This window comes from Acanthaster planci, linkage group LG11, assembly GCF_054643075.1.
Source record: "Acanthaster planci isolate LZ-2023a linkage group LG11, COTS_SCS, whole genome shotgun sequence".
Taxonomy (NCBI): domain Eukaryota; kingdom Metazoa; phylum Echinodermata; class Asteroidea; order Valvatida; family Acanthasteridae; genus Acanthaster; species Acanthaster planci.
The window spans coordinates 5245369-5260329 of record NC_141787.1 but is presented as its reverse complement, the minus strand read 5'-3'; the positions used below and the strand labels follow the sequence as shown (position 1 = coordinate 5260329).

The window sequence follows — 14961 nt, the reverse complement described above, 5'->3', positions numbered from 1 at the left end:
TGCTTTGAAGAGAAACCACGACGATGCCTGTCCAGCTTGCAGCAGCCTACTCAGGGGCATACTGCATGCAGGTACACACTCAATCCATCCCAGATAAATGCCAGGCCCAGAACCAACCCTAAAATGTAGGCCAGTCAATATAGAGGGCAAATTAAACATGTCCTCTTCAACAATTCATTTCAAGTATGAACAGGAGACCTTGAGTCACTTAGGGGCGCGGCAAATATACTCGTCCTTTTCATCAGTTCAGAATAGGCGTGCATGTAGTTCTGAGCGTACACAATGCTGTAAAAAAAAAAGGGCTGTTATATTTGTATCTGCTGGCCCCAGCATCTCAATAGTCTCCCGTTCCCCTCTTCCCCATTTCCATGCTTTTCCTGGAGAAAATGTCCAAGATATGAACAAGGGAATCACTTTGTCTGGAGACTGATTTGACAGTGGAAGGTTAAAGGTCTAACCGTATCCGGCACGGGAGTAACAGGCTGGTGGGCTCATGCACGCAACTGACACGTGAAAATCATACGTGCCAACATACACTGGTTGCACGCTCATTGGCAAGCATGCATAAACCTGTACGCTCAACCTGTGAGTTCCCACCAAAGGCCCTTCATTCCATTCAAAAAACATGCCCTCCATTGTTTCCCACTTCGAGCAGATTGCTGTAAAATCCCAACCATGTGAGCTTTTTTTTTTCTCTAATCCTTGCTACACCTCTGTCTTTGGCTCCATCTTGAGGGTTAATGAAGTGTTGCTTGTTGAGAGGACTGTTGCTGAAGACTTGGTGATCATCAAATAAATGAATGTGTAATTAAAGATCAAACACTGTGCCTAACACAAATCCATGTTTTCAAAAGCTTTGATTTAAGCCATCAGTTAGGTGCATCATATGATAATGCACCCTGAAGAAACTGTCCTCCCCACTGTTGAGTCATATGAGCCCATTGTTTTCTGTCCATTATAAGGCCAAGAATAGAAGGCGAAGTGTTGCCCTAACATGAAACAATTCTGGAGGGTTGGTCATTCTGGGATTTGGCTTGGTGGGGGAGGGGGCTGTTGGTCAACTCAGCTCATTCTTCTAAAATGAAATCCATGAACGGCATATTTGCTGTTCAGTACTTCATTTAGAACAATAACCTCTTGTTTTCAATATAGCAATGTTTGTAAAATTGAACTACATGAATGAGGCAAAAAATTCTCTTGAAACTGGTTTAGTTGCTGAGAGTGTTTGGCAGGACCCTTGGAGCAGTAATTTTGAACAAAACAACCGTTACTGCTACTGCTTTATACATCACAAACTGAGGACTTTGCCTTGTTACATAATGAAGTACCTGCATCACAAGATATTCCATCCATGTTGACTATTTCCACTACAGATGCATGCAATTAAGCAGCATTACTCGTCATTGGGGTATTTAGTGAACTTCAAAGGAAATTGGGTTATTGCCGATGATTGAGTCATGAATGTGAAAAGTTTGAATGTGTTTGATTTTCTAGTCAACATGTCCAATTTCTCCAAGCAAACAAAGGAACTTTGTGATTGTGGCATTTGGTTACTGCAGTGTTCACTCCAGCTGTACCATATAGATAATGATTGTACTTGGCAAGGACATCCCTTTGGTGGGAACTCACTGCATGCATCCAGAGGTTTATTTGTTGTCTTTGACTAAGTCCATGCTGACTATATGCCAACCTTACAAACCTAGTGTGGACCCATGAACAAAAGAGGTCCTCATAATGCAGGTTGTGTGAACCTTGTGTGGACCAAGCCAGTCTCCTCAACGACATGAGAGGAAAAGAAATGCCCACACCAGCTGTGTAATGTAAATGTGGGCATCATGCATGTGATTAAACCAGGTTGGAAAATGTCCCACCAACTTGTCTTGTCTTTGCCAGCGCGTCAAACCAGACAGAATTGTTCAGGCATAAATTATCCTCCTCGCCCGACTCGTCCACATTTAAGGAAAAATCTCTCTGCTTTATTTTCAGATTCTCAGTCTGGTGTGTCATGTCAGTGTTTACTCCCTTCTGACCTTGGTATTGACTCTGTTTCAAGAGGACACGCTTGGTGGACGAGACGTAAGTACACATTTGAAAAAACAACTTGCGCCAAGACAATCACCCTCACTGTCCTCAGTACTAATGGTCACCAATGACAGTGATAAACACAATGTATTATCTTTGACAACTTATTTAACCATTTCTTGCCGGAGGATGTGTTGACACAGTCCTGGCCATGGCTATACATTAAAAAGATATTCCCTGTTTGAAATTTGAAATTTGCGGCCAAATGTGATGCTGTTCATGAGGGCTTAAATGGACAAATTACATATGCTAATTTTTAATCTTGCTGTTTTGTGTAATGCTTTCTTAAAAACGGTTTGAGTTAAATTTGTATCTCGGTATTTGTTCACCTTTTACCGAATTTGAAGATAAATGGTTTTTATATGTACACACTCTTGCCGGCCCTGCTTTGAGGGAGTAATTTTTGTAAAAAATACAGGACTGAGTTATTAGGACAGAGATGTATCCCCATAGTAACTTTAGTTTACTTATGCTTGGAATATACTTATGCATGGAATTATCTTTGTTCGTGTGAGTGCGTGGTTTCGTTTTGTTTCCTTTTTTCAGTCTGGTGGGTGGGTCAGTCATTGGGTTCTTTTTTTGTCATTTCATTTCTTCCCATGCACAGGAATTGATACATCTTGCGTGTCAGCTTCTTAAGCAACCTCAACTATGCATGGAGTTTTGGGATAGCGTAAGTTGACCTAAGTGTGGCAAGAATGTGCGAGGAAGCAATTAGTAAATCAAACCTGATAATCATGGCAGTCTCTGTTAGAAAGCTTATGTTACTGATGAGGCGGAAAAAGTTTTCAGATGTGGAACTCTCTCATGAAACAGGTTTGCAACCAAGTCGTCACTCACCACTCATGAGTTATTCAGTCTCAAGTCAAATCAAAACCTCTCAAATGATGTGCAAGAAAGGCATCTCACTGTCGTCGGGACTTGAGACACGTTGTTATCAATTCACCCGTTACTCTTGAGTGAAGTATCCATGATTTTCAGCCATCAAGAATTTCTGTAATTCAACAATTTTTCACTTTTGATCAAATATGATGATACAAATCAGAATCATCATATTTGATTGAAAGCTTAGGAGTCCTTGAAATGTAATTGTAAAGCCTGGTTGAACTTATTTTAACCATAGTTCATAGGCATGTGCACAGTGCATGAGAACGTAAACCAGAGATGATTATAATAACAAAGCTTTCGAATTGAACGTGTAAAGGATATACTCATAATGGACACGTTTATATGCATTCTAAATTAAAAAAAATTTTCACGGGACAAGTCACATGGGGGGAGGGGTGTCGGATTATCACCCAGGCTGTGAGACTGTCCAAATGACCCTGGCATTTTGGGGTTTATATACGGTAAAAGATAGTTGGATTTCCTTCCTTAAGTGCCCCATGTCACATTGGGCCATTCAAGAATAAATTCTTGTCCCATTTTCTCAACTCCCTAACTTTTGTAGGATGTAGAGGGTGGCATATTCTCTCTCCTTCGGTCCTCCACTAACAGCTTCCCGCTGGACTTCAATCCGTTACTTCAACTCCTGACCCCACTGACAAGCGAGGGCAGCAGACAGGTAACGAGAAGAAACTCGGTATCATAGAAAAGATAGAATCATGGTTTTTGCGTTTTGTTGCTAGTCAGGGAGAGAGGGAAATGTGTGAGAGACTTTCTTTGGTTAAAACCAAAATAATTTTAAGCATCGCAATTGAGCAAACCCTCAGGATTTTGACTTGATTGGTATATTGCCATCCCATACTTCTGTGACATTCAGGGTTGTGCCAACCTGTGCACAAAGTACCTTCATTTCTTCACTGTGTGGATTTCTTATGTTCACATGTCCACACAAAGTCTAAAAAGCCTTTGAACACCCCCAAAAGGAACTTTTTTGTAACATACACTGTAATGTTTAAACATCAACACATCAAGTTGGTCTTAATGTTCTGAAACTCTGTGGTTGGCTGCTTGGGATCTGACAGCATATCCCAAGGGCTGTGCAGCATTTGCGCTAACGCTTTTTGCCCAAACCAGGATTGAAGCCTAAACTTGGTATTATTGTTTGGATCCCAAGCAAACTCAACATGTACGTTTTTGGCTGTTAAACCCAGCAGTCTAAGATTGTGGTCCAGACCAGCATTGTCAAGTCCTTCGAAAGACCGTGCAAGTCCATCACAAGTCCCCCGGTCTCAAGGCAAGTCTCAAGCCGGTCAAATGGACTGTGACAAAAGTGTGCCTTTGTCGTTGTTCACCTGGAAATTTGTTGACTGGACTTGTAAAGAGACTTGTTACTGGCTAGACTGTGAAACTAATCTAACCTTGACTTAACACTGCTTCTCATCATGCCCTAATCATGTTATTTTTTTACCCCTAGGTGTTTGCTTTCGTGGAACATCTCCCGTCCTTCACGGAGCCCTTGGACAATAACCGGTCAATGGACCTGCAGAGCACCAATCAGAAAGGAGTCTGGAAGTTGATGCAGGACAAGGTGGTCCTGCCAGCAGGTACAAAAGGAACCTAGACTTTCCACAGCATATCTCAAACTCCCTGAGCATTCTTTTGCTAGGAACCTTTCTGAAGCTGCCAAGATCAACCGCCTTGCAGGAATCAAAAGGGATATTATAATGAACTCCCATTAAGTCAAATCTCAGGGTAATAGTTTGAGAAATAAAGGTATCTGGATTTTGGGTGAGGCAACATTCCTTAATTTTCTCTCCGTTCAAGTAACACCTACATCTGCAGTGTTTCCACTGCAACTTGCTCCACTCTCATGGACTGTCCAAAGGGACGCATTTTTCTTGTTTTTATCCGTCTTGAGTAGAAGCACCCCCTCATTAGTTGAAAAGAGCCATATTGGTAGGGAGTGTTCATTTTGTTGCTAGTGATGTAACGGTAACGTGTGCATTTGACAGTCATTTGCAAACTAGTGAAGTGTAGTTCCAACCAAAGGAGCCTCTGTTGATTGGAAAATTGCCCCATCTCTTTGGTCCAGCTCAGGGTTCATTGATTCTGATGGTGTATTTTTCTAGTTGGAATTAAGATTTTATATCATTTTCTAAAAGTGCCTGCTGTCGTTAATACAACAATTAAGTCAAATTGTGTGTAGCAAATCTCTATACTTCATGCCATTTTGCACCTTAGCATGAGCAGAGGGATACAGTCCAGAATGCTTGGTTTTTATACCTTGCAAATTAACTTACAGTCAACTGTAAGTTACCAGTCAAACCATACCTAAATTAATGTGAGCATATTTTAATGTAGAGCTTTTGCCATCGTACCTCCCTCTTTTATTTCAATTCCTAATTCTTTCATTGTCTGAAGGTGATCATTGTCGAGCTTTTATCATGCCAGCTGGTTCACTGGGTGTCCAGTTTCAGAGGGGCAGGGGTGAGTATCGGTCAGAAAACAATTACCCTTTCCTCATGGAAATCTATGTAAAGTGAGTTTGTTCCCTCCAAGGAAAGTACGGCTGTGCCATATTAACTTAGCTTTGGCTTAAAATAATGCATGTCTCTATGGGAACTGGCTGCAGCCACTACCATTGACTTGTGTATAATTTCAGACAGTTGTTAAGTAATTTGAACATGGTTGAACTCTCCAAATTTTGCAGGCATCAAAGTTGAGTTTACTCAAAGATTGTTTCTTGTGATTCAGACAAACTTCGAATCATGACTAGTTACTCTCACATGGCTGAGAACTTAATGCAGATCCCAGACTCAGATATGAAATAAGCAGCTTGATGCATGTGCATCAGGACTTACTTGAAACTCAGCACTCAGTATTGATAGAAGTAACTCTTGAGCTAATAAATGTTGAACCAAGTGACTGAAGATTGACACTCACACTTCCATCAGTTGACTCAAACATGGACACAGACTTAAATCATGGGAATCAAGTCTCTGATTCAGACTTGAGCTCAGTTACTCAAAGCTGTTACCCATATCTTCTGGCTCATAGTTGAATCAAGTAACTCAAATGCATGCTACAGCAAAAGGACAGAAACCCATCATTGTCTCAAAGATTGTGCCATTTTGTGCACTTTTTGGAAGGATTTGGATATCCATCTTCATTAGTAGAGTGATATTATTTTGTGTTTCCTTGCATTCTGCAGCTTTTTTAATTCATCAGAGTTCTGAACCAGACAGCCTTCGTCAGCATTGTTTATCCCTCACAATTATGTTTGTTTCCCCCTGCATTCTGCAGTCGACCTGATCCGTTGGAATTTTGATTTCAGTGGCTGGCAGTTATTCCAATGTCTGATTGACTGGCTATTGGTCAGAATTAGACAGGGCAACATACCATCAGGTCAGTCCCTTCACTGCAGACAGCTCCAGGTTTCTCAAACTTTGGAGGGTCGATGCAATGCAAGTTTTTAAATACCAGTACATCCCTTGAAAATGAACTAAACATTGTTCTTGTGCCTTTTTTTTTAGTTTTCTGCCGATGAGTATTTCCATATTTGTGAGAAAAACTATGATGTCATCCTTGGAAGACACCCCCAAAAAGCTACTAGAAGCTTTGATATTGTGCTAGCATAAATTGCCTTTCCTCAGTGATTCATTGTTGTACATTGTGTATGGTAATAGAACTCTGTCTCAGAACTGTTTTCAACGAGCAAATTCTTGCTCCATAAATTAGTTAGAAAACCCTATAGACCAATCCGTTTAAACGCCGTCACTGCGGTGGCGCCGCTCTCACACGCACATTCTTCAGCTTGACGCGCGCGCATACATTTGGTAAATCACGACACCCTATTGGTCAAAGAGGCTTGTAACACGCGCGTACCCCATGTCCATGAGCGTTGTGCCACCACAGTAATGGCTTCTAATTCTGTTGGTCGAATTACACTATAGAACAAGCATCGCCTTCCTGATTGACATCACAGCAACAGTACCTTCAGTGTTGTGGCAAACGACGATTTGAAATCTTTGAAAACAAGTGCACTTTTCAATGCATCCTTCCCAAAAGGGATGCCAAATACATGGAGTTTCCAGAAAGTAGCACAAAACGTGTGTAAATAAAATTTATCGCTTGAACCTTTCAAGTTGTCACTTGTTGTGTGCGCTGTTCTTATTGGCAACTGTTGTGGAACTTCATGTGTGTAACCAATGATCACATGCTGGAGGGATGACCTCCCATGCAGCAGTTAACCATAGTATTATTTTTGTATACTCTGCACACAAGAGAGAATATATGATGTGAAGAGGTAGGAACTTTTCCTCGGATAAAAGCTGCTTTCATTGTTTTTAACCTCACTCTCATGCTATCGAAAACTGAAAAACACAGAATAAAGTCTTGTAAGGATTGGAATTTCCTCGGTTTGGGGGGGTCAAAGTCCAAGCTGCATGCCAGTGTAACTGTGTTGCATTGGCCAGTTTGTGCTCCAGGGAAATTCGAAAATGAAGCGAATTTGATGTCACAGAGCATTTGCAGACAGAAAAGGGTTCAACGTTTGCAAAGTCATAGCATGAATCTTTGAACCTACATCTCATCGCTGCATTTGTGCCAAGTGGGAACCAGCCTTAAGGCAGTGTATTTGAGGTAGCAAGCGTTAATCATCGGGTGCTGGATGCATGGCTATTCTTCTCCAGTAAAATCACCGACTCCAGTACCCAATATCTCACTGTAATTTGTACCATTTCAAACGTCGGAAGATCTGTCAAAGCTCCCGATGAATTTTCTGTGAAACCTATTCCTCTTTTTCCTAGGTGTCCAAGTCAGCCAAGCTGAGGCCATCATTGACCTTGTGACCCACACTCTGGATGCTGATTGGTCGCTGTTCCCTGAGCTTCAGCTAATCACAGACTACCTCTATCAATTGATATCAAGGTAAACCATGAGTAGATATTTACGGTGTTATGCCATGAATCCTGATGTTCATTCATCCATGTCTTCAGTCTAGAGATTTTCAAAACCCAGTGTGTTAAGGCACTGCTAAGCACACAATGTTACGCTAACGCTTACCTTGGAAGGACACTGGAAACCTCTATGCGCGCATAGTAGTAAACACAACCATGCCAAGCACTACCATAAATCAGTTTAGCACAACTTTTCTGTTAAGCGGCTCCATGAGATAGGGCCTTGATCATTAGTACAGGCCAACACCTCAAAATACTTAGACATTGTTACATTTGTTATGAGCCAGAGACCTTTCTGATATTAGCCAGTTTTCCTTTCTTACTTGCCCATACGACAAAATGGAAAACAGTTTAAAGCCTGTTTCCCTTGTTGACTTTCGACATTTGTTGACTTTTAGTTGCGTACCTGTGCAACTGATGGAATTTTGTCTGGAGTTAAGATGACTTTCCATTAATGAGCAAATTTTGTTGTTGATCTAGTAGCTTGACTTCTCTGACGAATCCCCCACTGGGTCTGTTGTCTGTCTGCCTGAAGTGCATCGGGGTCCTGGCTAAACACCAGCCCAGACAGGTTTGCTAGATTTTGTTGCGCTTGAAACATTTTAGCCATTTTTGAGCTAATCCTTTTGAAATATCACTTAAACATCGATACCGTTTTTAATGTACACATGTATCGTACTTTCAGGTTTGGCAGAGTATACAGAAGTCTGGTTTCCTACCCCATACCGGCAATGTGTACAGTGATGCAGCAGAAGCAGTCAGGTACAAAAAAAAAATGACTCCATTACCTTTCTTTTATTTACAAACATTGACAGGTATTCTGTATGGGCAGCCAAAGTTTACAAAAGTTCTCCCTTGGTTGGCAACCAATTTTGCCTCAAACGGCTTTTTTTTTTGTTAATGACTTTGAAATGGGGGCTTTTTCATTTAATGTGTATTTAGCATTTAGGAATTCGCTGTAGACTTTTACTGTATTATTTGGTTTTGCACTTAGGGCCAGCCATGGTTTTGCCAACCACAGTTGTTTCAGTTCCATCCCATTTATTGCCAATCTTACAAATTACCCACACAAGTTACATTTTCAAAAGGTAGTTTGTTAGCATCTAAGGTCACATCTCATATTCCGTTACCCTGCCCCCTTGTGGTATGGTTTAGTGGAGAGGGTATCTACCCAGCTGAATATGGCAAGCTGCTAGCCAGCCAGGAGCAACCCACGGGGGAGTATCCCGTCACCCTGGAGTTTCTCCGCCTCCTCAAGACACTCCTCCAGGTAGGCCAAGTCCTTATCACTGCACCTCATACATATCCATGATCAAGAACCAAATTTTCATTGATCCATTCACCATTTTTTTGCCATAGGGCAGGCATTCACATGAAGGTCTGGGCATGAATCTTATTTGGTGATGGACTAAAGTATTCTCATGGAATAGTGTGGTAGAACTGCTTCCTGGGTAGAGTGTGAATACGCAAGCATCGATCGCCATAGCTGCACTTGGAAAAATAGTGCTAAGCCTACATGTCGACGAGCACCTTTAGATAATGCCTGAATTTGTAATGGCAAACGGAAATACATGAGGTTCAGTGAAACAAATTGAATTTGTTTCATTTTGGGTGGATGGTTGAAGTTGAGGATGAAAAACTAATTTCATTTTAGTAAGTACTTTGTCATTTTCAAAGAAAAGGGGGGGGTTTAAAAATTGACAATTCAATCTGACACTCTACCATATTTGTGTAATGATGCCCTGCACAGCAATGTATTTAGGATCAATCAGCAGAACTTGGTGCTGCCTAGCATTTGAAGTATTCAGAACATCTTGGGTCGGGCTTTGTTACAGGTTTGTGACTGCAGTGTCGTCATATTTGCACAGCAGTTTTTGAAGTTGCATAACCCGCCATTTTGAACCCCCTTTATTGTTTTCATTGTGAAAAGTGTGGCAAGAAAATCAGATCATAAGAAGATGGTTTAAGGGCCGTCGATAAAAACACCGAGTTTTACTCACTTATCTTCCCAGAACTCATGTTCATACCTCTCGGAAGGGTGTGTTTCCATGGTACAATTACCAGTCTTTCAGTTTGCACTTTATCACTGTGCAGAACTTCCAAATTTAAATTGAATGAAGTTGCGTTCAGGGTCTGTGTACAACACACTGATCCCGTGTTGTTTTTTTTCATTTGTTTATCACGCATTCAGGGTCTGTGTACAAGCGATGTTGACGTTGCTACGTCCCAGGACCTGCTAGCGTGCGTAGTCTTTGTACAGCGAGAGATATTCACAACTTTCCACAATTGGAGATACGCTCGCTTTGATGACAGGGAAGAAGTGGGTAGGTTGATATTTATGTCATTTACTATGCTCACAGACTGGCTGCCTGTGAAGGCACACAATGGTGTATTTCCACAGAAGATATATGTAGGAAATTGCATTTACTGCTTTATATAGTGATAAAAGGAGCATTCTTGTTAGTTACAAGTCAGTTGAAAGTTCAAATTAAGGAATAAAGCCATTCTGTATAAAGCCATTCATTCTGTACCCAATGAGTTGTTTCACTAAAACAAAAAAGGCTGCCATCTTCATTGTTGTAAACTGTCACATGTTGTTATTATTAATTAGTCTTATTGACTGATTTCTACCTTAGAATCATTTGAATCTATTCTCCTTTCAGCAAGTGCTTCAAGCATGTTAATGCTGTCTTGATTCACACAACTTGCAATTTAGTGTCTTGACGTTACTGTAAAATGGCCGGTACTTTTAAATCTGAATAAAAATAAAGCGAAGACTCAGTGCAGCCCTCGATCCCCTTGCCCTCTCATTTCTGCTGTGTACAATTTCTTGTTTTATGTCCGGGCACATGACAGGCAAGTGCAGTCTGGACGTTTTCCACGTGGTGCTCCACGTTCTTCCAGCCATTAGCAGAACCCAAACAACCCAAGGTGCCTCTGACAAAGTCAAGAGGTAAGTCTCCAGGATGATATTCAAGACAGATGCATTGGTTTTCTGATTTGTATAACTAGGTGAAAAACCTTTGTATTAGGAAAATATTTACTGAAAATACAAGAACTCATTAATCTAAGGTATGATCGGCTGTATAGTCTCCACCATGAGTGTACGAATGGGCCTTTTTTTCCCAGCAATTAATGGGATATGCTTTTTCACAAGTTATGATTTGCATGATATGGGCTGAAACTGTTTTCTGCAAGTACTGATTGATAAATTATACAATTCTGTGAAATCGCTTATAGACAATGAAGATAATGATGATTACCTGTAAGGTGAGACATATGAGATGTCAACCATATCATGTGAAATGATCTTCTTGGTAATAAAGATTGGTAATGAATCTTTCCAGTTGACTTCTAATCTTACCAATTGCTAGGGCCGGTCAGAACCTGTAAATTCATCCAACACTGAATTGCAGCCAGGATTTATTACATGGCCCGGCATGGCTGAAGCCAATTCATCAAGTTTCAGACATTCGTTTTCCTCTAATTCGAGAACTGTCTCCTGGGGTTCGGCATCACTTAGGCGGTTAATGTCTTTATGTCCTTGTCTGAGATTGGCAGCTTGCCAGATAAATTCAATGAACCATAGGGTCTTTCAGTTTTGTCAGTGACGTACTCAACGTAGAGCCAAATACTGAACACAGCTGTCCTCGGTGCAGTTGGAATAGTGCATGTATTCTGCAAGGATTCAATGATGGTGTCATTTGATAAAGTTTTAACGGCTAAACTCCATGTACATGTAATATCCGTGGAAGAATAAGGTTATGGATTTTCTCCTCTTACTTTTGCACAGCCTTTATAATCTCTTAATGGTACACTGGTAAAAATGTCCCTTCCAAACCAATGGTTCTCATCAAAACTGCACTTCTCAGAAGCCATTTTTTCCCCCGTACTTGATGTCACCGCAAACCCTACCCATTTATACTCTCACCTTTCAAAGCTTCAAAGCATACTAAGCTTTTATATTCATTGTTTTACTGTTCACATCTGTACATTTTTATCCATGTTATCATCAGTACACCTGCAGGACTTTTGAACTTTTCAGAATAAAATATATAATATGTTAGCTTAAATTTCAGTATTGATTAATTGATTTCATTGATTAATTTTATGGGATTTCTTCAAGCATACATGTAATTTGGGGGTTTTTGTGTTTTTTTATGTTCATCAGTGAAGTTGCTTGTTTACATTTCATTCAACCCATAGTGTAGTGTCAGTTCGTGAGACCTGCATCCATGGCTTTCTCTACACCCCAGCAGGTGAGGCATTGCTGTTTATCGTTGCCTCAGGCATTGACACCCTGGAACAGAGAATCATCGATCAAGGAAGGTCAGTTTCAAGGGAAAACATGTACCTAGAAATGTAAACAGTCTGTAGTATTGTTGCATATTTGTTAATATTGAATTTGTATATGACAAGAAATATAAAATATCCAGGCGTTGAACTTACCCTTTCCATGAGTAGCCCTGTAGGCTAGCAAACTGCAGATTTGTACTATATTTTACTAGTCCGCAAAAAACTTCAAGTACAGTTCACAGAGGGCATTGTTGTAGATAGACCCTGTATCAAACGTCACCTGAAGTGAATCGGTATATGACACATTTCAGTTGTGAAACCAGTTAAGGTTAGAAAGGTTGATAATGATGTGAAAGGGAATAGTGTGCACATGTGTGGTACCCTGCCATGAGCGGTATACTGTGCTACGCCAAAGGCCCAGCAATCTGCTCCGTTCATGCAATCTTGGGAGAATTGTGCGTGCATGCTCATATTCTGGAAACACAAAGAAAATCACTCAATTTGATTTACATGTATTTGGATCTGATATTTACTTGATACTGAAACCATTACATGCATGCCTGCCAACAGTTCCGATTTTTAAGTTTTCAGAACTTAAAAAATTGGAAGGCTTCAATTTCCATAAAAGGGAAAAATAAATAAATGAAAAAGTGCTGACAAAAATTGCGTGGAGTGATTTTCACTTGATCCCTACACTGCACTAGTATTTTGAGCCCTGAATATCCCATGAACCCCAGACGTTTACCATGGAAAGAACATTTTTCCCCTATCTCAACCCCAGTTCCTTTGAAGGTGCCGCCGCCCGCCTGTCCCAGCTCATCAAGATGTCTCTCTCCATCCTCAACCGTCTGCTCCTCCTCAGGCCCCCCAGCCAACCCCCCTGCCCCCTGGAGCAGGCCCTGACCTCCCACACCACGGGCCTGCCCCACCAGCCCCACCTCATCGGCTTGGTGGCCGGCTACATCTATCACCGTCATGACCCCCGCCTGCCTACGCTGGCCACGCTGCTACTCAAGAGGGTTGCCATGGTGAGAAATGCTTTACTTTATCTTTGCTCTATCTTCTCTTCTGTCTTCATCGCAGTTCAAAAATTGTAACTATGAAATTATCTGCCCTAAGTGCACATAATGGCAGGTTTTTTTATTCATAGCTTTGTCTCCGTTGAATGCTTTGTCTCTAAAATAAATCCCCAAATGTAGGCCTAGAGTGTTCAAATTAAATAGAAATACTTCAATATTTGGCAAGGTTGCATGTAGTTCAGTGCCCCAGTGCAGTATCTGACATATTATTGAGCTAACAACTTCAAAGCCAGGAGGTTAAACATTAAGGCAAAGCCTGAGATAGGGGCAAAGCCGAGTTTCAGAAAACTCCAAAAGTCATAAGTGCAGAGGTTTGTTGAAACACAAAGGTGCATTGCCAAGAATTGTAGTGACATAATCACATTGCACAGACTCGATAAAGGACTCTGTTCTTACATAACTGCTTGCTGTACTGCATATGGAGTCCACATTCCACTACACTTCTGGAAGATGCCTGAGGTTATAAGAGCTCGGCAAGAGTTTGGAAATCTGACTTGACTAGAGTTAGTTCAGACACGCTATCAGTTGAATCCAAACTGTCCACTTTCCTGTCAGGTTGCGCCTATGTCCATTTTTGGCTGTCTTGGGAGTCAGGCAGCGGCCATCAGGGACATCTACCTGTCTCGTCTGCAGGCACACTCGGAGGTAATTTCATACGGAAGGGCTGTGTAGCACCGTGATCAGAGTATTGACAAAAATATATAATAACAAATCAGTGCTCAGAAATACGTGATTGCCAAGCTTTCGGTAACTGAGTACCTTCTTTAGGGTAAGCAGATTCAGTTCGGAGGTAATTTTATTATTGATTCTTAATGAACATTTCTGATAACGAACCCAAGGATTTCTCAAAAGCAGCCTGGGCACCATAGCTTGCAAGCCTGAAGAAAGCTGTAAGGTGGAGACAGAATCAGTTACAGTTGTAGAGGTGGAAGAATATGGCAGAAGAATATTCTGGGAGAAAACCAATCCAAACCAGAGCTACTGCAACCAACAATTTTCACAAGTATGTGAAGAATATAATAGGCATATTGTGGTAGTTGCTTAGCAATACTTGCCTTCACTTAACGGTGTCAGGATGAAAGATTAAAGGTCGGCATCCTGGAACTCTTGACGGTTGCCGTGGAGACTCAGCCTGGACTGAGCGAACTTTTCCTGAATTTGGAGAAGGTCAAGCCGGCGTCCGGGGAGAGGCCAGAGAGTGAGAAGCCCACTGTGCCATCCAGCCCAAAGGTCAGTCGCAATGATGAATTCCGACCTTTCATCAAACAATTGGCGTCTTTTAGCACACCATACCCACAGCCTAGTAAAAGGTTTTGACCTTTAAATCTTCACTGTAGTTTTGTTTCACTTCCAGGTGGAGATTGGTAAAGTCAGCTGTCTGCATGCTGTGCTGGACACCATTGAAGAAGTCAAACAGGTATTCCCTGAGAGAGTGGACCTTTATTCAGCATTGATACTAGTATGCAGTGGTTGATCAAGCACTGGCTTGCCGTGCGCCGTCTCACATGCATGCCAATTTCCTTGTAAGGAGATTGTTTACAACTATTCATGACAGGAGTACACAATAACATGGCTAGAGGGATCATTGAAAAAAGTGGAGTCAAAATGTTAGACAGAATCGTCAGAAATTTATAATTTTTTAAACTTATTTTGAGTGTATG

The 14961-nt window shown here is 41.2% G+C and overlaps 1 protein-coding gene across 5 annotated transcripts in view; it reads left to right on the top strand.

The window, feature by feature from the left end:
• The window catches only part of nup188 (nucleoporin 188), a 192141-nt gene that overhangs the window by 155341 nt on the left and 21839 nt on the right, over positions 1-14961 (top strand). For 3 of the 5 annotated variants that reach the window (XM_087143590.1, XM_087143589.1, XM_087143592.1), the window contains 17 exons: positions 1987-2076; positions 2690-2755; positions 3533-3646; positions 4442-4571; positions 5389-5454; positions 6271-6372; positions 7776-7896; positions 8406-8496; positions 8611-8687; positions 9081-9195; positions 10117-10249; positions 10782-10878; positions 12132-12254; positions 13003-13249; positions 13856-13945; positions 14375-14530; positions 14655-14717. In XM_087143590.1, the coding sequence (XP_086999716.1) occupies positions 1987-2076; positions 2690-2755; positions 3533-3646; positions 4442-4571; positions 5389-5454; positions 6271-6372; positions 7776-7896; positions 8406-8496; positions 8611-8687; positions 9081-9195; positions 10117-10249; positions 10782-10878; positions 12132-12254; positions 13003-13249; positions 13856-13945; positions 14375-14530; positions 14655-14717 (1881 nt within the window). The remainder of the gene's footprint in view (positions 1-1986; positions 2077-2689; positions 2756-3532; positions 3647-4441; positions 4572-5388; positions 5455-6270; positions 6373-7775; positions 7897-8405; positions 8497-8610; positions 8688-9080; positions 9196-10116; positions 10250-10781; positions 10879-12131; positions 12255-13002; positions 13250-13855; positions 13946-14374; positions 14531-14654; positions 14718-14961) is intronic. The other 2 variants (XM_087143591.1, XM_087143593.1) reach the window with 1 other exon arrangement.